This window comes from Erinaceus europaeus, chromosome 1, assembly GCF_950295315.1.
Source record: "Erinaceus europaeus chromosome 1, mEriEur2.1, whole genome shotgun sequence".
NCBI classification, from domain to species: Eukaryota; Metazoa; Chordata; class Mammalia; order Eulipotyphla; family Erinaceidae; genus Erinaceus; species Erinaceus europaeus.
In genome coordinates, this window is record NC_080162.1 from 4,632,373 (window position 1) to 4,653,596 (window position 21,224).

Consider the following 21,224-nt stretch of genomic DNA (forward strand, 5'->3'; position numbering starts at 1 on the left):
CATCATTCTTTTATTTCATCCTCTGTCCAGTCTGAAAGTTCTGCTTCTAGTTCTATTCTCACTCTCTGTCTCTGCCTCTGTGTTGACGGTCTTCTCTGTCTTCCTCACCTGCTCTTTTGGCTCATCTCAACTAAACAGGTGTTCTGGACGTGTGCTTGGAACCAGGGAAGAAATTAAAACCTGCTTTTTTTTTTATGAAGTGTTCTTTTTCTTTCTTTTTCAGGAATTTTAAAACATTATTCAGGAAAATTGAGAACACCCACATGTTGGCCATAAGAGAGGGGGGAGAGGGGGGGAAGAGAGAGAAAGTGTTCTTTTTTTTTTTTTTAAAGGGATATATAAAGCCTATTAGAATCCCAGCTTACATCCCTGAGACCACCGACGCTGTATGTTCAGTCCCTGGCTTGTGTCTGACTTGTACCGTCAGGTGTGTTCTGACTCTCTCTTTCTTGCTCCCTTCTAATTCTCTCTCTTTTTTCTATATTATTTATTTATAAAAAGGAAACACTGACAAAACCATAGGATAAGAGGGGTACAACTCCACACAATTTCCATCACCAGAACTCCGTATCCCCTCCTCTCCCCTGATAGCTTTCCTATTCTTTATCCCTCTGGGAGTATGGACCCAGGGTCATTGTGGGGTGCATAAGGTGGAAGGTCTGGCTTCTGTCATTACTTCCCCACTGAATATGGGCGATGGCAGGGTTTCTTACTCTATTTTATTTTATTTTATTAGTGTTACTATTATTATATACGCGTGTCCCTTTTCCCTCCTCTTTCCTCTCTTTTTTATGTCAATTCTTCATTAATTTTTTTATTATCTTTAATATTTATTGCGTAGAGACAGCCAGAAATTGAGAGGGAAGAGGGTGGTAGAGAGGGAGAGAGACAGAGAGACACTTGCAACACTGCTTCACCACTTACAAAGCTTTCCCTCTGCAGGTAGGGACCAAGGGATGGAAGCTGGGTCCTTGTGCACTGTGACATGTGCTCAGTCAGGTGTGCCACCACCCGACTCCATGACAAATCTTTAAACATAAGCATATACATAATGCTTTCATGCATATCCCAGTCTTTATTGCCTCGTCAAGAATCAACTCAGCATCTTTATCCCCTGATAAGAGTTGGCAAAAGGAATTGTGCTCCAGTTTCTTGGCAATTTTGCGAAATGAATCAATTTCAAAGACTAAGATTTACTCCAGAATGCAGTGTTGTTTGTCCTTTATCCCCTTGGGGGCCCCAGCCCTCAAACACACACGGTGATTGACACATGGTCCAGTTAACAGTCTCCTCCTCCACACCACCATATTTGCACGTGTGGCCTTTAGCAGATTGATTCTGTGAACCAGGAAGATGACTGCGTTTTGGTGTTTTATCATGTTCTTCCCTTAAGGTTATATCCCATCCCTTCTAATGGTGTGTCGCTGACCCCTGCTTAGCACTGTTCTACACTCCATCCCATGGACAGGATATATAGGTTTATGCGCTAACTTAAAGTACTTTCTACTGGGGAACTTTGCAAGCATTCCTAAAAGCAGAGCAGTGAATCCTCTGTTGCTTTTTTTTTTTTTTTTCAAATCTTGTCACACTGTTTCAACTACGGAGATTTTTCTAGTGTATTCTGTTACATTTTAGCTTACCTTGATAGCCTGTTGAAAGCGACATGTCTTTTTTGAGAACTTTTTTTTTTCCCTAGCGGTTTTAGTAGCTCATGTGGTGAAATTCTCTGGCACTTAGTTTTCAGACTTGCCATTGTCGAAGCTTGTAGTGTTTAAGAATAGAAATTAAAACTCAGCCGATATGTCACATCACTTCACGTGGTCACTCTGAGTGCAGGTTGTAATTAGCGAAATGAATTTTTGCGTTGAAATCGTTGTGTAGTTATTACTGTATAATTATTACTTCTGTTATATCAAACTTGCCCTTGGACCTGAGAATTAAATTTCATTTCTACTTTTTACTATTAAAAGCGGGTCACATATGAGTCAGACACCAGATTGGATAATTGCAAGGGAATATTATTATTTGTTAAACAAGTGAGTTCTTTTGTAAAAAGTATTGGAATTATGAAAGGCTTGTAGTGTCTTCTTCGTCACTCTCATCTCTTGACACAGAAGTGGCAGAAACCTTTTTATTGTTCTCATCAGAGAATGATACTTACACGGAAACGTATGGACTGGATTTCACTTGTAAGAAGGCTTGCTAAAATCATAGATACTTGTTATTGGTTTTAAATGGTTGTTTTTACACTGCTTGACTAACTTAATCTCTCTCAGGAAGAGTTGACAGTTAAAACCCTCTAATTCCCCTTCTATTTGTTTTCTTCTCTTTTCCCCCAAGCTCTTGTAAACGTGAAACTCTGGGCTATTGATCGACAATGTTTTCAAACCATAATGATGAGGACGGGACTCATCAAGCATACTGAGTACATGGAATTCCTCAAAAGGTAAGCTGCCTTGTTTCCCTTCTGAGCATCTCTTGTCTTTTCAATCATCTGGAATGGTGGACAGACAACGTGTTTTGACTTTATCTTCGTTTTAATAGCTTGCACGTTTATGGAAATGCAAATCTGTGGACTGACTGTTTTGTCTTTTTTTTGTCCTAATTTTCATGATGTGGTTGTCAAAACTTCAGAGTTTTATTACATATTCTTATAAAGAAATGCAGCTTAGAGAAATGAATTAAGACTTGCTTCAGTCAAAAAAGGTATTGAATTCTTCTCTAACAGTTTATAAGCTAATATATTTATGATTTCTCTTCTAAGTCAGCCCACACTGAAATAATGAATAATCTCCTGTGTGAGGTTCAGTATTAAAGGTCAAATGACAAAGACTGAGATGGGAAAGTTCCAAGAGAGAAGATTATTATCCTTAAATCCTGAGTCTAACTTCCCTAATTAAATATGTTGTACATTGCCATTCTGAAATATCAAAAGGCTTTTCTTCAATTGCTACTATATGTTCTAATGGTAACTCATGATAGCATGGAAATTGGCCTGAAAGTCAAGTTTCTTTTCTCAGGAATCTGCTGATATTCACTGAATAGCAGGTTTTGTGTTTAAATTTGTTTTGAACAAAAATATATCTTATCAGAATAATTAATAATTCTGGTTTTAAAAGTACTTATCTCATCTTCCTTTTGAAAACAACTGTTAGATATAGTTGCTGCACAGATGCTAGATAAAGAACTGCAGGCCATTTTTTATACCTTTTTTATACCATTTTTTAAGTTAGACTATTAAACTGGCTTTTTCGCTGTAAATTTTAATTTTTTTTTGTAAAGAAGTTACCTAAAGGGAGCTAAAATGAAATTAACACTTCCATTAATTTAATTAATACTATTTTAATATTTATTGAATTTTTTTTTGCCTCCAGGGTTATTTCTGGGGCTTGGTGTCTGCACTACAAATCCGGCTCCTGGAGGCCATTTTTTCCCCATTTTGTTGCCCTTGTTGTTGTCATTATTGCTGCCATTGATGTTATCGTTGTTGGATAGGACAGAGAGAAATTGAGAGAGGTGGGGAGACAAAGACACCTGCAGACCTACTTCATAACTTGTGAGGCGACCCCACTGCAGGTGGGAAGCCGGGGCTCAAACCGGGATTCTTACATGGGTCCTTGTACTTCTGCCATGTGTGCTTAACCTGCTGTGCTACTGCCCAAGACCCTATATTGTTTATTGTTGTAGTTATTCTTATTGTCATTGTTGTTGGATAGGACAGAGAGAAATGGAAAGGCAAAGGGAAGACAGAGAGTGGGAGAGAAAGATAGACACCTGCAGACCTGCTTCACCACTTGTGAAGCGACTCCCCGTCTTTGCGCTTTGCGCCACGTGCGCTTAACCCACTGCACTACCACCTGGACTCCCCAAATAAATTTTTATATTATTTATTGGATACTGACTACTTTTCTCTATCAGTCCAGAGCACTACTCAGCTCTGGCTTATTATGTTGTCAAGTGGTGAATCTGAAATCCTTGGTCCCTAGGTCAAGAAAGTCTATTGTATAAACTGGTGTGTGGTGGCTGGGTGGTGGTGCACCTGGTTAAGCGCACATATTACCAAGCGCAAGGGCCTGGGGTCAAGCCCTGCTCCCCACCTGCAGGGGGGGACACTTCAGGAGCGGTGAAGCAGGTCTCTCTTTCTCTCTCCTGTTTTTCTTTCAGATTGTCTCTGTCCTATCAAAATGGAAAGGACAAATGCCTGCCAGGAGTGTTGGATTTGTAGTGCTAGCACTGAGCCCCAGCAACCCCGGTGGCCAAAAATTAGGCAACTAACAAACAAACAAACAAAAAAACTGTTGTGCTTTTTTTTTCCTGATTTCTTTCCTGGGTATTTCTTACACTGGAATCACATATGTGTCAGACACCAAACTGGATAATTGCAAGGGAATATTATTATTTGTTAAATAAGTGAGTTCTTTTGTAAAAAGTATTGGAATTATGAAAGGCTTGTAGTATCTTCTTTGTCACTGTCATCTCTTGACACAGAAGTGGCAGAAACCTTACTTACTCATATTTTCTTTCCTGGGTATTTCTGCTTTGTTGGTTTTAAATTTGATTTAACTATTCGTTTTATTAGTATTTTTAGTAAGGAATAATCAAACCATGAATTAATTTTAAGTAATAATATGTTAGACTATCACTTTGTCAATGGTGTGTTGGCCTTTTTCCTCACTGTGTTTGGATGAATTGTTTCAGGGAAATGGAAATAAAATTCCTGTCCAATGTAGCTTGCAAGGAAACTAATTTATGTGGGTGGTGTGTGTGTGTGTGTGTGTGTGTGTGTGTGTGTGTGCTATCTCTGTGTGTAAGCATGTATGTAGCTATGTGGGATTGTGTCGATATTGCATCATTCCTGAATTTTGTCCTGGCCTGGGAATCTAGAGAGATTCTGTTATCTAGGATGACAGTGTTGCCTGGTGCAGGTTGAGTTGAGACTATGCACCACTGGCATTCTCTCTCTTTCTCCCCTTTGAGTGGCTCAAGTTGTGTTGAATCATGTTTAGCTGCATTGCTTGGGTGCTGAAGGCTCTCCCACAGTCAGTGCAGCTAATCCAGCAAGTCTATTATTTATTTGCTGAAGGCAAATATGTCTATTCTGATATTTTTTTCAGACAGTTTACTTTTTTTTCCTTTATTGTGGGATTAATGGTTTACAATCAACAGTAAAATATAGTAGTTGGTATGTGTGTAACATTTCTCAGTTTTCCATGTAACAGTCTTACCCCCAGTTTCTCTTCTGCCATCATGTTCCAGGACCTGAACACTACCCCCTGCACCTCCCCACCACCCAGAGACCTTTACTTTGGTTCAATACAACAACTCCAGTCCAAGTTCTACTTTGTGTTTTCCCTTCTGATTTTATTTTTCAACTTCTGTCTAGTAAGTGACATCATCCCATATTCTCCTATCTCTTTCTGGCTATTCTCACTTAACACAATTCTTTTAGGTTCCATTCAAGATAAGGTGAAGATGAAGTCACCATTTTTAATAATTGACTAGTATTCCATTGTGTATATAGACCACAACTTACTCAGCCACTCATCTGTTGTTGGACGCCTGGGTTGATTCCAGGTTTTGGCTATTACAAGTTGTGCTGCTATGAACACAGGTGCACACAGATCTTTTTGGATGGGTGTGTTGGGCTTCTTAGGATCTATCCCCAGGATAGGAATGGCAGGCTCATATGATAGGGCCACTTCTAGCCTTCTGCCAGTTCTCCAGACTGCTCTTCATAGGGCTTGGACCAACTGACATTCCCACCAGCAGTGCAAGAAGGTTCCTTTATCCCCACAACTTCTCTAGCATTTGTTGCTGCTATCTTTTCTAATGTATGACATTCTCACAGGAGTGAAGTGGTATCTCATTGTTGTCTTTATTTGCATTTCTCTGACAAGCAATGACTTGGAGCATTTTTTCATTTTTATTGGCCTTCTGGATCTCTTCTATGGTGAATATTCTGTAAAGTCTATGTGCTCAGGCTGTTCCTTTGCTCTTATACAGCAATCTGCCTTGCTCTCTCCTCAATGCAGGATCCGTACGTTATGTGTAGGACTCAATGCAGAATGAAAATATAGTGTTCCCTTTTCACAGTCAGTGAAAAATTTAAGAAGTTGATAGCATAGCAGGGATTTCTTTCTTTCTTTCTTTCTTTCTTTCTTTCTTTCTTTCTTTCTTTCTTTCTTTCTTCCCTTCTTCCTTCCTTCCTTCCTTCCTACCTTCCTCTCTTTCTTTTTTTATCACACCACAGTAGCTTCACTGCTCCAGGGCAACTTCTTCCGGTAGACATACAGAGACAGAGAGAGATTACAGCACCAAAGCTTCCTTCAGTACCATGGGAGCTGGGTTTGACTTCAGACTGTATGAAAACATGGGAGTAGACCAAGCTTAGGAATCTCCTAAGCCTTGTGGATTCATGCTCTTTAAGTTCACACTACTGGGTAAACTATGTTTATTGCTACTTATTCTGTAAGCTATTTATGAATAGGCATTATATCCCCAAAGAAATAATGATAGGTAATATCATAAATTCAGATAACCAATGTTTAAGATTTATTCAGAGAGGGAGAGAGAGAGAGAGAGAGAGAGAGAGATCAGAGCCCCTCTCTATAATAGGTGGTGTTGGTGATGACGTGGGATCTCACATATGCAAGTTCTGTGCTCTGTCTGTAGTCCCTAATCCCAAAATCATTTTAAGAAAAACCTTCAGGGCCAGGAAGTGGTGTACCTGGTTAAGTGCACACATTACAATGTGTAAGAATGTTCAAGCCCCTGGTCCCTTCCTGCAGGGGGACGCTTCATGAATGGTAAAGTATGGCTATAGGTGTCTCTCTCCCTCACTCTCTCCCCCCCTTTAAGGTCTCTTTGTCTCTATCCAATAATAAATAAAATAAATGTTTAAAAATAACTTTCATATAAATTTTATTTCCATTGTTTATTTTGAAAAGTCTTGCTTACTGCTTTCACATTATAGAAGACTTAAAGATTTATATTGTCAAGTCAATCACAATATTCCTTGAAGAGTTCATGTTTTTGGAAAGCCTCATTTTTATATTATAAAAATATGGACTTAATATGACAAATTCTTTACAGTAATCATGGAATTGATGGTATTTGTGTATTTGTGCTTGTTAAATGATACTCCATATGAATTTTTATGCTGACAGCCATCATATGTTCATGAAGGCCTTAGAAGTATATGGCAATATGTCAAAAATAAAAACTCTACTTATGGATATTACAAGGCCATAGTCCTTCACAGTGAATATCTTTATTCACTGGAAGATCTCTTCTATTTTCCTTTTTTTTTTTTTTTTTGGTAAATGTTGTTATTTAACTTAAAAAGGAGTTTGTGGTTGCTATGTTTGTGTAAAAGGATCCACAGCAGGGAGCTGGGGATGGGTTTGAATAACACAAGGTTTATTAGGGTGAAACAGGTCAAAGACAAAATAAGCAATTATCATCAAGGATTAAGAGTACGCTAGGTCCATAAAGTCTGAGTATAATTATCAAAACTTTAGTCCCATAAGATAAACAATTAAAGGGAGTCCAACGGCAGTGCTGTGGACTGAGCGCACGTGGCGCAAAGCACAAGGACAGGCAGAAGGATCCCGGTTTGAGCCCCTGGCTCCCCACTTGCAGGGGAGTCACTTCACAGGCGATAAAGCAGGTCTGCAGGTGTCTGTCTTTCTCTCCCCCTCTCTGTCTTCCCCTCCTCTCTCCATTTCTCTCTGTCCTATCCAACAACGACAACAATAATAACTACAACAGTAAAACAACAAGGGCAACAAATAAATAAATATATATAAAAAAAGATAAACAATTATCAGCTCTGGTAAAGGTTGCTCATGGCTGTAGAGGGGCCTAAAAGTTTACGGGCTAGCAGAGTCATATGTGTTCAGTTCCCAGGAGAAGTAGCCATGGCAGATACCTGGAACACCTCCGCCGAGAAGCTTCTGACCAAGAGAAGAAGCAGCAGCCAAAGAGAGTGGGCTGCTCAAAGTCTGGTGTTTATACCTTCCCTTCTGTGTCCCTGCTTCAGGCTGATGTCATTCGTAGTCATTCGTATACTAATAGTCCCAGACTCCTGTTGGGGTAACAACAAGTAAAGGGTGAGACAGGGTGAGGTGTAACAGGAGAGGAAGAGAGAGTGTGAGAGACATATGAAGCATTTTCCCAATATTCATAGAGCTTCTTCCTTGCAGCTAGTGCCCAGGCGCTTGAACCCTGGTCCTCCTCATGGGATCCTAGATGCTATATTTGCTGTATCACCACTCAGCTCTGGAGGATTGTTTTCTTATTTTATTTTCCTTTGTTGAGGAATTAATGTTTTACATTTGACAATGAGTACACGTTTGTACATGCATAACATTTCTTAGTTTTCCACATAACAATACAACCCCCACTAGGTCCTTCCTCTGTCATCCTTTTCCAGGACTTGTACCCCCCCCCCACACACACACACACTCACCCCAGTCTTTTACTTTAGTGCAATACACCAACTCCAATTCAGGTTTTACTTGTGTTTTCTTTTCAGATATTGTCTGTCAACTTCTGCCTGTGAGTGAGATCATCCCATATTAATCCTTCCATTTCTGACTTATTTCACTTAACATAATTTCTTCAAGCTCTATCCAAGATGGGCTGAAAATGGTGAAATCACTATTTTTGATAGCTGAGTAGTATTCCATTGTGTATATAGACCACAATTCTCTCAGCCACTCATCTGTTCTTGGACACCTGGGTAGCTTCCAGGTTTTGGCTATTACAAATTGTGCTGCTATGAACATAGGTGTACACAAATCTTTTCGGATGGGTGTGTTGGGTTCCTTAGGATCCATCCCCAAGTGAGGAATTGCAGAGTCCTCTGGCAGGTCCATTTCTAGCCTTCTGATCAAACATCTCCTTAACTGAGGAATTTGAGGAATAGCAACAGGCTTAGAGAGGAGTGATATGATACCACAGCTCTCTCCTTTTATCACTTTTCCTCTCCAGTCAGGTTTGTCAGTTTGTTGGCTGAGAAAAGGGTCCACTCTAGGAATAATGAATTACTGAAATGCAAAGATTTCTCTTCATTGTCAAAGTTGATTTTTTAAATTTGCATCCTAGGATGTTTACCCATTGTGAGCTGCTCATTCTATGGACTGACTGTGTCTCAGCTACTAAATACCATTTCAACTTGTAATTCTGGCTATTTATTCCTGGTTCGTTGTTTCTCTCTTGTGCCTGCATTTCACATTTCCTCATGTAAACACAGCTGTTCCTGTGAAAGCATAGGGAAAAAAAAAAAAAGAAGTCAAGGAGCCCCAGTACAAGGCGGGATTCAGGCTGCAGGTCCAGTAGTGATTCTGCCAGTTTCCAGTATTTTCTTAACTCCTGGAAAAGGTTGTTTTTAAGACGGGTCCTGAAAAATAAGCCAAAGAACTACCAGCGCTCATTTATGTTGCCTTTATTCTTACTTTCCCTGAGCATTTTCTCTTGTGTCACTCCTGCCACTGTCATTCACACCCAACAAGGTATGAAAGTGCCTCTGTGTGATCTGTCCATAATGATGATGATGATTTGCTGACAAATCAGAGATTCATCTGGGTTTGTTTGGAATTTAAGCTATTTACTAGGTCTTGCTAATGCTTAGTAAGCCTATTATTGTATTTTATTTATAAAAAGGAAACATTGACAAAACCATAGGATAAGAGGGCTACAACTCCACACAATTCCCACCACCAGATCTCCGTATCCCATCCCCTCCCCTGATAGCTTTCCTATTCTTTATCCCTCTGGGAGTATGGACCCAGGGTCATTGTGGGGTGCATAAGGTGGAAAGTCTGGCATCTGTAATTGCTTCCCCGCTGAACATGGGCATTGACAAGTCAGTCTATACTCCCAGCCTGTTCTCTCTTTCCCTAGTGGGGAAGGGCTCTGGGGAAGTGGGGCTCCAGGACACATTGGTGAGGTTGTCTGTCCAGGGAAGTCTGGTTGGCATCATGGTAGCATCTGAAACCTGGTGGCTGAAAAGAGAGTTAACATATAAAAAAGATTTAACATATAAAGCCAAACAAATTGTTGATTAATCATGAGCCTAAAGGCTGGAATAGTGCAAATGAAGAGTTGGGGAGGAGATGTCTCCAGTTTGTAGTTAGCTAGTAGGTATATTTTAATTATATTCCAAAGGGCCTGTGGCTATACTAGTTTTTTTTTTTTGTTTGTTTGTTTGTTTATTTTCCCCCGATCCTGAAATCTGAAATGTAGGTGGATCCAAGTTATTGTCTGGGGAGATGATGTCATGGCTTGAAAAAGGATCAGAAAGCTGGATCAGGGAAGAGAGTAGCTCCCAAATATGGGAAAAGGGTATAAATGTTGTTGACTGTAAACCCCAGTCATGACTGTAAACCCCATATCATGATTTGATATGATTTGGGGCCCATATTCAGCTTAGGATCCTATGTGACCTCTGCATCCCTGTAGATCTGGAAGCCTATGTTTTAAAAACACTTCTCTTATTTTATTTTTGTTTATTTATTATTGGATAGAGACAGAGAAAAATTGATTGATTAGGAGAACATAGAGAGGGAGAGAAACAGAGAGACATCTGCAGCCCTGCTTTACCACCTGTGAAGCTTTCTCACTGCAGGTGGGGACTAGGGGATTGAACCTGGGTCCTTGCTGGACTGTGTGCCCTTAACCAGATGCACCTTTGCTTCCCTACCCCCCCCCGCTAGAAACCTTATTCTTTTTTTAAAAAAAATATTTATAAAATAAAAATATCGACAGGACTTAGGATAAGAGGGGTACAATTCCACACAATTCCAATACCAGAGTTCCATATCCCGTCCACTCCCTTGAGAGCTTTCCTATTCTATATCCCTCTGGATCATTATGGGGTACAGAAGATGGAAGGTCTGGCTTCTGTAAAGAAACTTATTTTTTATCAGCTAGGGAATCTTGGTAAGGCACATACACTTACTTCATGCTACATACAACCTTCTCTAGACTTCTTAATATGCCCAAGATAAGTCTTAGGTCTCCACCTTGTACTCAGTATTCTTTCTGACTTGGCTCTTTGCAACCAACCTCCCTTCATTCACCTTACTCCTCTCCCATCTTATCCTCCTTCCCTCTTTCCTCCAGTCTCATGTGACTGTGTTGTTTGCTTCTCAGCTGCCTCCTCCCCACAGTGAAAATTATCTCAAGAGACTCAGTGGACACATCCATTCAAAGAGACCGGAGTCAGTGGGGGATCAAATCATTACCAAAGGTCTTTAATGTCCTCACACTTGAACATCTATCTCTTAAAAATAGTGTCAAACTTAGTGACTATCTATGTCCCTTTCACCCCAAGGAAGGGAAATAAGAGATGTATAAAATTTTTTGAGAAATACCAGATTTGTTTCAGTCCCAACACATGAATGATACATCTTCATATTGGTGGTCAATACTCCACAAAAACTGAACGATTTGAGATTAAGAAAAATATAGAGGCCAGGTGGTGGCACACCTGGTTTGCAGGGCTAGTGTTGCAGGCAGGAGAGATGATCCAGGAACCAAGTTTGTGGTGGTAGCAGTACAAATCTTTATCCATGCGGGAGCCCCAGAGTCGGGCATGAGTGCAGCAGGTTACGCTACGTGGAGCCAACTGCAATGGCCGGAGTCCATCTCCCAGTCTTTATGCCTGACCTCCTCTAGGTCGGGACACAGAAGAGAGAGAAACCAGAAATGGGAGTGGCTTTTATAATACCATAAGTAGGAGGGGCTGGAAATGGTAGGGGCTTCCCTAGCAACCAGTGGGTGGGAATTAGACCTTTAGTCATATGTAAGACAAAGCAGAAGACTGGTATGAAGATAACGGGACAGACCATCCTAGCGTGGAAATAGGGTGGTTTGTGGATCCTGCCAAGCTCGACCACATCTGCACAATTTCCCAACACTGGTTGAGTGCACATGTTACAGTGCCCAAGGAGCCAAGTTCAAGCCCCTGGTCCCACCTGCAGGGGGAAAGCTTTGCAAGTGGCGTAGCAGGGTTACAGGTGTCTCTCTTTCTCTCTGTCTCTTCATACCTTCTCAGTTTCTGACTGTCTCTATCCAATAAAGAAAGATAATCAAAATTAGAAAAATAAGTAAATACTTTTTTTAAAAACGGAAAGAAAAATGTGAAGTACATTGTGATGTTCTCCATACACATTTTCAGATGAAGCTGTCTCTAGGGGAACTATATGACCTAGCTCCTAGTTACAACTGATTTTAGACTAGTGAGTGCTTCAGGACCTAACTTCCCAATCTCAGTATTCTACTAGACCTAGACCACATGCTGCCATACCAGCTATTTTGACTAATCAGTGATTTAATATTGATTCATACAGTTATGATACAACAGGTATATCATCCAGCACCATTTCTACCAGAGCTGTGTGTCTCCATTCCACTGGCAACTACAGTAGTTTTTCCAAGGTCACAGATATGAGTTGACTGCTATTTCTCTATCTGTCATCTATCTATCTATGTATCATCTATCTATATATTTGAACATTTTTTCTATAATCCTATTTTTTCTTCCTTTCTTTCCTTTATTTAATAATGATTGACAAGACCATAGGATAACAGCGGTATAATTCCACACAATCCCTACCGCCAGAGTTCTGCATCCCATCCCCTCCATTGGACTTCTCTTCCTTTCTAAGTCACACCTATGCCTATTGCTACTTCCAAATGGCCTTCCTTTTTTCTTTTTCTCTCTTTGGGTTTTTATGGAATTGGAGTTCAAACCCATCTGGTCATCTTCCCCTAACATTTCTCCTTCCCTGGGGATATGGGCCAAAATTCTTTATGGGGAGCAGAAAGTAGGAGTTTTGTCTTCTGTATTTGATTCTCTGCCAGACACGAGTGTTGGTAGATTGATTCATACCCCTAGCCTTTTTCTGTCTTTCTCTGTTGGGATAGAGTTCTGGAGAGGTGGGGTTCCAGGACACAGCGGTGAGGTCATTTGCCCAGGGAAGTTAGGGTGGAATCATAGTAGCATCTGCAAGATTATCGCCACCCCTTGTTAATCTTTAGAAGAAACATTGCATTCAAGTGGCCAAGAGATATACTGGCAAAAATACACATGCCACCTAAAGGACATTTACTGTCCCTAGGATAACCTCTATTAGAATCATCAAACAAGGAGGAGCCCGGAAGATGGCGGACTGAGAAGCCGCTAGCGGCGTGAGCTCTGATTACATCTTCTGGAAATGGTTCCAGATGCCACCAGGATGCTGGCCAGGCTTCCCTGGATTGAAGACCCCACCAATGTGTCCTGGAGCTCAGCTTCACCAGAGCCCCACCCCACTAGGGAAAGAGAGAGGCAGACTGGGAGCATGGACCCACCAGTCAACGCCCATGTTCAGCGGGGAAGCAATTACAGAAGCCAGACCTTCCACCTTCTGCAACCCTCAACAACCCTGGGTCCATGCTCCCAGAGGGCTAGAGAATGGGTAAGCTATCATGGGAGGGGGTGGGTTATGGAGATTGGGTGGTGGGAATTGGGTGGAGTTGTACCCCTCCTACCTTATGTTTTTGTTCATTAATCCTTTCTTAAATAAGAAATTAAAAAAAAAAAGAATCATCAAACAAGTAAATGCAGTAAAACTTGTTAACTTAGACCCCACTAAAATCTTACATGTAATTCCTCCTCCCCAACTTGAGGCCAGACTCCATAAACCTAATACTGGTTTGGATAAAACAAATGACATTCAGTGTGTTAACAACTAGAAGAAAGTTTCACCGTGTCAAATAAGGTAAGGACTACAAAAGGTGGATAAAGGCAAGAGACTGGCTCACTTAGTGATGGCCTTTTTAGTCAATACCAGGCCACCCCATCATCTGGAGCTCTAGTCAGGGAATCCTTGGATTCCCACACAGATACGATGGGTCTAGACCGCTAACAGACCCCTCTCTCGACCACTAACAGACCCCTCTCTCGACCACCACTGATTACTTCCATCAGGAACGTCATCACAAGTCCTCCTGGGGCCTCTCCAGGACCTGCCCTCACTGCAGAGCAGCAATGGTAGATATTCCCCACTCTCCGAAGAGAGCCTGGTCAGCGTATTCTGCCCCTTGAGGAAGATGGGTCCTGACATGAGTGGAGCCTAGAATGTTCCCAGCTGTGACCATGGACTGTGAGCTCAGACTGACAGGGACTCAGGTCACACAGGCTCCTGTGCTAAATATAAATATATATATGGGCCCTGGGTCAGATCAATGTGGTTAATAATTAATTATATTTATAAACTGTCCTCATATTTGGCAGCTATCCTCTGCTCTAATCCAGCTTTCTAACCCTATTCTCAATGTTGGCAACATTTTCCCAGAAAATATTTTTAGTCCATCTGCATGCTGGCTATCAGTCTCAGGAAAAAAATGACTAAACTCATGGGTCTTTGTGGAGGGTCAACTGAGCTCTGCCAGATGAGCTCTCTCCTGGTCCCGCTTTGACGACAATCTTCGTGTGAGGATGGATACACAGAGTTTTACTTTTTCCTCCTTTCAAAGACAATATACTTATATCAATTTAGTACTGTGTACACTTTTTCCTGTACATCATTATTCATTCTGAAAAAGTTGAATTTTTGATTTCACTGTATTTACTGGTATGTGACTTTAGTTAAGTTTTGAAACTCAATTTGTGTTCCTACCACCCAAAACAGGGTACCCTACAAACGTGAAGATTCAAGGGACCAGGTGTCCACTGGGTTGAGCCCCTATGTTACAATGCATGTGGAGCAGGGTTTGAGCCTCTAGTCCTCTTCGGTAGGAAGAAAGCTTTGTGAGTGGTAAAGCAGGTCTGTAGGTGTTTCTCTTTCTCTCTCCTTCTTTCTCTTCCCCTAACCTCTCAATTTATGGCTCTCTCTATGCAATAAATGTAAGAAAAAAAGAAAGAAGAAGGGGGTTGGGAGGTGGCATGTCAGGTTAAATGCACATTTTATGAAGTGCAAGGATCCTGGTTTGAGGATCCTGGTTTGGAACCCCCCTGCAGTGGGTCACTTCACAAGCATTGAAGCAGGTCTGCAGATATCTTTCTCTCTCCCTCTCTGTCTTCCCCTCCTCTCTCAACGTCTCTCTGTCCTATCCAATAAACAGGAAATAAAAAAAAAAAAAAGGAAAAAAATGGCCTCCAAGAGCAGTGGATTTGTAGTGCAGGCACTGAGCCCTAGCAAGAACTCTGGAGGCAAAACAAACAAAGAAACAAACAAGGAATGGAAAATGGGGAAAAATAGCACCATTAACAAAATAAAAGAAACAAAATAACAGAAGAAAGATTTGAATTTGCACTAAATGGTGCTCAAGCACTTTAGAAGTATTTAATTACTTTAATCATCATAAATATCATTAAAATAAGTGCTAGTAGTATTGTCGTATTTCTACGGATGAGGAAAATGAGTTTTGAATTGTTCAATAAGTCCACAGCTAGCTAGAGGTGAAGCCTGTGAGCCCATAACTGATAGTATTAGAACTCTCCCCTGTAAGGCCTTAGTTACTACGGGAACTCAACTTGCTACACTTCGCTGCAGTTCTCAGGCAGTTCACACTTAACCTTGCCTGGAGGTTGCAGTAGTTGTTGATTTTATCTTTGTTGTTTCTGGTTTTCCTGTTCATCATTCCCCCCACCCCTCAGTCTTGAGTGATGTTTTCCTTTGTCCCACTGTTGTTCTAGATGTTTTCAGAAACAAAAATTTAGACTAACTGTAAATAACAAGGAAGCATCTTCTATTTGTCTGAGATCACATCTTAGAATTTCATCTCCTCAGTGGGTAGCAAATCCTGCAGTGGTTTGGAAATTTCCCACCGGTATGTAGGCAGGCTCCATTATTTCTGGCAACTTATAACAGATTATAAGTGGCCAAAGACCATGATCGGTGTCTTTTGGTATTCATGTAGTGTAATGAATAGCTAGCTTTAGGGTTTATTTTAGCCCGTATCTTGTGATAAGATTTATAGGAAATAAAAATCGTAACCTTGCTTTCTCAAAACAACAACAACAACAACAAACAACCAAAGATAATTAAAGAGGAATAATTGCAGATGAAGACTCATAGGGAAACAGTTTTAGAGTTTTGTACCTTCTGTTTTTCAAATTCCAAAGAATAAGAGATAACCTTTTAAGCTCTTAAGCTTTGAGCTTTATAGAGGTTTTCTGGAGGCTTGTGAAGCTTGCATTAGAATGACGCTTACTAGAGCTGGCATGGTTTCAATGTGAAGGGGAGTGATGCTAAGAATAAATAAAGAAGCACTTTGTCACCCTGTTTGCAAGTCTGTCTGCTCACAGTTTGCATATGGTAGCAGACTTACTCTCATTAAAGATGACAAGAGGAGCAGATAAATAAAAAAGTGGCCATTAATTTTAAGGTGTCAACTACCATTTGTACAGATGTCATCATATTGATTGCTTTTTAATGGTGTGATCTCTGCTGTTTGCATAATTACATATTGATTTTAGAAATCATCTCCACATTGCATATTCAGGCAAATTTATCTTCACGTTTGTAAAGTTCTCCTATTCCCTGCCAATAGTCAATAAGTTAACAGACTTATGGTATTTGTGGCTGAAGCTTCTTATTTAAACTAAGGAATGTATCTCATAGACAAGTCCTGCTTGTTCGGAGAAGGTCGTGGGTTAGATACACTGTAATATACTAGAATATCACGTCACCTATACTGAGCCTGGACTTGGAGTGGTGAGTTTCTCTGGGAACATAGGTTGGTATCTGCTCACTGTGTTCCTAAGGATACTTTCTCTCCGCTCTGAGATCTGATATTCATCTGTTTTTGATTGTTGAAACAATGAATCTTATAAGTCATTTCTGCAGTAAGGCTTATTGTATTTCACTGTCATGTACACAGAGTGTACTTACAGATCTATCTTTGTGAAATGATTCATACAGAGGACTGGTTGATCCTGAGTGAATTGTTACCACATAAAAGTCAGTGTGATAATGAGTGAGTTAAGAAGGAATATCCAAAATATTAGAGAAATCAAGAAGGTAGATTCTTGGTGTCTTGACAACCTAGATGTGTTCAGTTGATAAAGAAACTTCATTTTCCACAACTGGAGGAACATCTGAGAGAAAGTCTCCAGTGGAGACAGGGGAATGCTGTTGTGCAAGTATGTATCATGGCTCCTGCAAGTGATGTCTCCCGAGAAAAGCAGAAAGCACAGAACAGGCACGACAGCTATGTCATGTGCACCACAGGTCCTGTTTATTCCTTTTGTTTATTCATTTTGGGCTCGGAAGCAATTGAGTCATTATTTACCAATACAGTTATCCCAAGGTGAACTCCTAAGTCTGGAATCTTGACTGCACACACTAATTTAGATACATTTTGCTGCAAATATCCTTTGAAGACACTGACGTTAGCTCTCATTGATAAGGGAGGGAGCTGGCATTAAGAAAATGAATGCTTGTCATGGTTTACAAAGCTCATTTCAAAACCAGATACTCTGCCTAAGCCCTTGCTTTCTACTCTCAATATTGCATTTTATGTCACAAGATCAGTGGATCAGTGTTCATCAGTTTTTTTTTTAATGAAGTAAAAAAAAAAGTCAATTGTGAGGATGTGAAAAACGCATTACTATTATAAAGTACAATAGTGTCTAGGAGTTCTAAGAGATGTATATCTTGTTACATCTCTTTTTGTTTGTGATTAATGTCTCATAAAGTTATAGGTTTTCTGGGGTATACTTTCACATTCCTGCTATGTGACACACCCATGACAAAAATTATGTTTTTTTTCTTTTCCCCTATGCCATCGTCTATTTATTTATTTATTTTTATATTACAGAATTACATGTCTACAGGGGTTTGAATCCACATCATTCCCACCACCAGAGTTCTGAATCTTCACTCTCCCCACTGCAATCTACCATAGTTCCTCAAAAGTTTTAGACATAGGCCAACCATCTTCTCTACAACTATCTGTCCACATTTATACATAATCCCCCCGCCCCATTTTCTGATTCAATCCTCTCTTCTCATTCAAGCCACTCATGACAACATTACTACCTCCATATGTCCCTCATTTGTCTCTTTCCTTTTCCTTCTGTTTCTCTGAGTGCTGATGGGGCTGAGGTTCAGAACCCTCTTATCTTCATCCTATCACTTTTCTCTCACTGGGGTTATGGATCAAGGTTGTTTTTTGGGAAGCAGAAGGTGGGAGTTCTGGCTTCTATAATTGCTTCTCCACTGGACATGGGTGTTGACAGGTTGATCCATACTCCCAGCCTATTTCTATCTCTCCCTAGTGGATCAGAGCTCTGGAGATGCGAGGGTCCAGGACACATTAGTGAGATCGTCTGCCCAGAGAAGTTGGCATGAAGTCATGGTAGCATCTGTAACTTGGTGTCTGGAAGCTGGCATGACCTACATTGAGACAAAATGGTTAATGTACAAAGGAACCAAAAAGTAGGATTAGAGCAGAGGAGATTAGGGATTTTTAGGGTAGAAGAAAGATAGGAAAACCATTTCAGGCACCATCATATTATTTTTCATTTCTTTTATTTGTGATTAATAGTAGCTTATGAGATTGTAAGATTACAGTGTATAGTTCCAGCACCAGCATTCTGTACCTCTACCCTCTTTCCTCCCAAATATAAGCACCATTATTATCACAAGTTTAGAAACAGTTTGCTTGCTTCTCTCTGTACTTTTTTTCCAAGTTCATGTGCACAGTTCTCTAGCTTCCACATATGAGTGAAACCATCTGGTAGTTGCCTTTAATCTCTTTATTTTGCTAAGCATCATCACCTCCAGTTCCATCCATTTTCTCCAAAAAGGCACAATATCATCTTTTTTTTGGTTGCAAAGTAGTATTCCATGGGATACATAGCTCATGATTTCTTTATTCAGTCATCAGTCATCTGTTGATGGGCATTTAGGCTGCTTCCACTCTTTGGCTATTGTGAACAATGCAGCTGTGAACATAGGGTTGCACATTCCCTTTGAGTGTCCACTGGATAAATGCCTAAGAGAGGTATTGCTATTTCTGTTTGACTCTCCATACATGACCTTCCAAAGGGGCTGTCCTAGTTTGCATTCCCATTAGCAGTAGAGGAGAGTTCCCTTTTCTCTACAACCTCTCCAACATATGTCATTTCTTGGTTGACTGATGTAAGCCATTCTCTCAGGATGAGATGGTATCTCAGTATAGTTTTAACTTGGGTTTCTCTAATGATAAATGAAGTGGAGCATTTCTTCATGTGTCTGTGGACCATGTGCATCTCTCCTTTAGAAAAATGTTTGTTTAGCTGTTTCATCATCCAGTTTTTTTTTTTCTTTTTCCCACCAGGCCCATTTTTTATTTCCACCAGGGTTATCATTGGGGCTTGGCTCATGCTATTTTTATTTGAAATTGAGAGGGGAGAGGAGAAAGAAAAAGAGATACAGAAACCTGCTTCATCATATGAAGTGTCCCCCCTATAGGTGAGGGGTGGGGGCTTGAACATGGTGACATGTGCACTTAACTGGGTGTGTTATCACCCAACACCCCTATGCCTACTTTTTATTGGGTTGTTTCTCCTTTTTTTTGTAGACATGCACCAATTCCTTATAGATTATTGACATTAGTCACTTATTGGATGTGTGGTGCATAAATATCTTTACTTAGTTACTGGCTTGCCTGGTTACCCTTGTATAGTTTGCTTTTGATGTGTAGAAGCACTTTAGTTTCCTGTAATTCCATTTAATTTAAATTTTGCAGGCACATGGGATTGAGTTTTGAAATACAACTCTTTTTTATTATCTTTATTTATTTATTGGATAGGGTCAGCCAGAAGTCGAGAAGAAAGGGGAGATAGAGAGGGAGAGAGACAGACAGACAGTGCTTCACCACTTGTAAAGCTTTCCCTCTGGAGGTGAGGACTGGGGACTGGAACCCATATCCTTGAGCATTGCAACATGTGCACTCAACCAGGTACACCACCCCCTGGCCCCCAAACACAACTTTGACATAAAAATTCTCCAAAGTTTAACTGACATTTTCTTCTATAAATTTTAGAGTTTCTGGCCTAATATCAAGACCTTCGATCCATCTTGATTTGACTTTTCTATGTGGTTGGCTTTGGTCTAGTCTCACTTTTCTACACATGGCTGTCCATCTGTTGAAGAGGCCCTCTTTACCCCACAGAGTGGTTCTAGCCCCCCTTTGTCACAGATTAAGTTGTATGTAGGCTCAGTTCTGGGCCACGGCCTCTGCTCCATTGATCCAAGTGTTCATTTTTATTACAGGAACACTGTTTCGATTACTATTGCTTTGTAGTATAAACTGAAGATGGCAAGCATGATGCCTCCATATCCCACCCCCCTCCTTTTCTTTTTTTTTTTTCCTCTCAGAAGTGCTTTGGCTATTATTGGACAAGTTATTCAATTTGCCTGGACTATGCCATTGGGGTCCTGATAGGGACTGCATTGAAACTGTAGATTGATTTTGGTAGAATGGCCATTTTAACAATGACTATTCTTCCTACACAGAAACAAGGAATGGTCTTCCATCTCCATGTGTCCTCTGTTTCCTTTCACTATGTGTCCTCTATTTCCTTTCATTATGTGTCCTCTGTTTCCTTTTGCAATGTCCTATGGCTTTTGTTGTAAAGGTTCTTCACTTTCTTCATGAGACATAACCCCCAGGGTATTTTAATTTGGGGGAGTTTGACTGTAAATGGTATTGAGTCTATTTTTCCCCTTTCTTCTGATTTCTTATTTGTATATAGAAATGTCACAGATTTATGTGTATTGATTTTATACCAGCTACTTTAGTGAATTTATTAATTATTTTCTGTAGTATTTTTTTTGTTGGTGTCTTTGGGGTTCTCCAGGAATAATAATATGTCATCAGCAACAGTGATAGTTTAATTTCTTCCTTTCCAATCTGTATGCTTTTTATATATTTCTTCTTGTCTGATTGCTGTAGTAGAGATCTTTTTATACATTTTTTATTAGCTTTATTTATTGGGTAGAGACAGCCAGAAATCAAGAAGGAAGAGGGAGATAGAGAAACAGAGAGACAGAAAGACACCTGCAACACTGCTTCACCACTTGCAAAGCTTTCCCCTTGCAGGTGGGGACCAGGAACTTGAATCCAGGTCCTTGCCCACTATAATATGTGCTCTCAACCAGGTGCACCACCACCTGGCCCCACAGTGATGGAGATCTTGAGGACTAGATTGAATAATAGTGGAAGTAGTAGACATCCTTGTC

General features: G+C 40.4%; 1 protein-coding gene across 2 annotated transcripts in view; it reads left to right on the top strand.

Annotated features, from left to right (window-relative positions):
* The window catches only part of PRKG1 (protein kinase cGMP-dependent 1), a 1,377,090-nt gene that overhangs the window by 914,377 nt on the left and 441,489 nt on the right, over positions 1 to 21,224 (top strand). For both annotated transcript variants that reach the window (XM_007520749.3, XM_007520748.3), the window contains exon 4: positions 2,341 to 2,446. In XM_007520749.3, the coding sequence (XP_007520811.1) occupies positions 2,341 to 2,446 (106 nt within the window). The remainder of the gene's footprint in view (positions 1 to 2,340; positions 2,447 to 21,224) is intronic.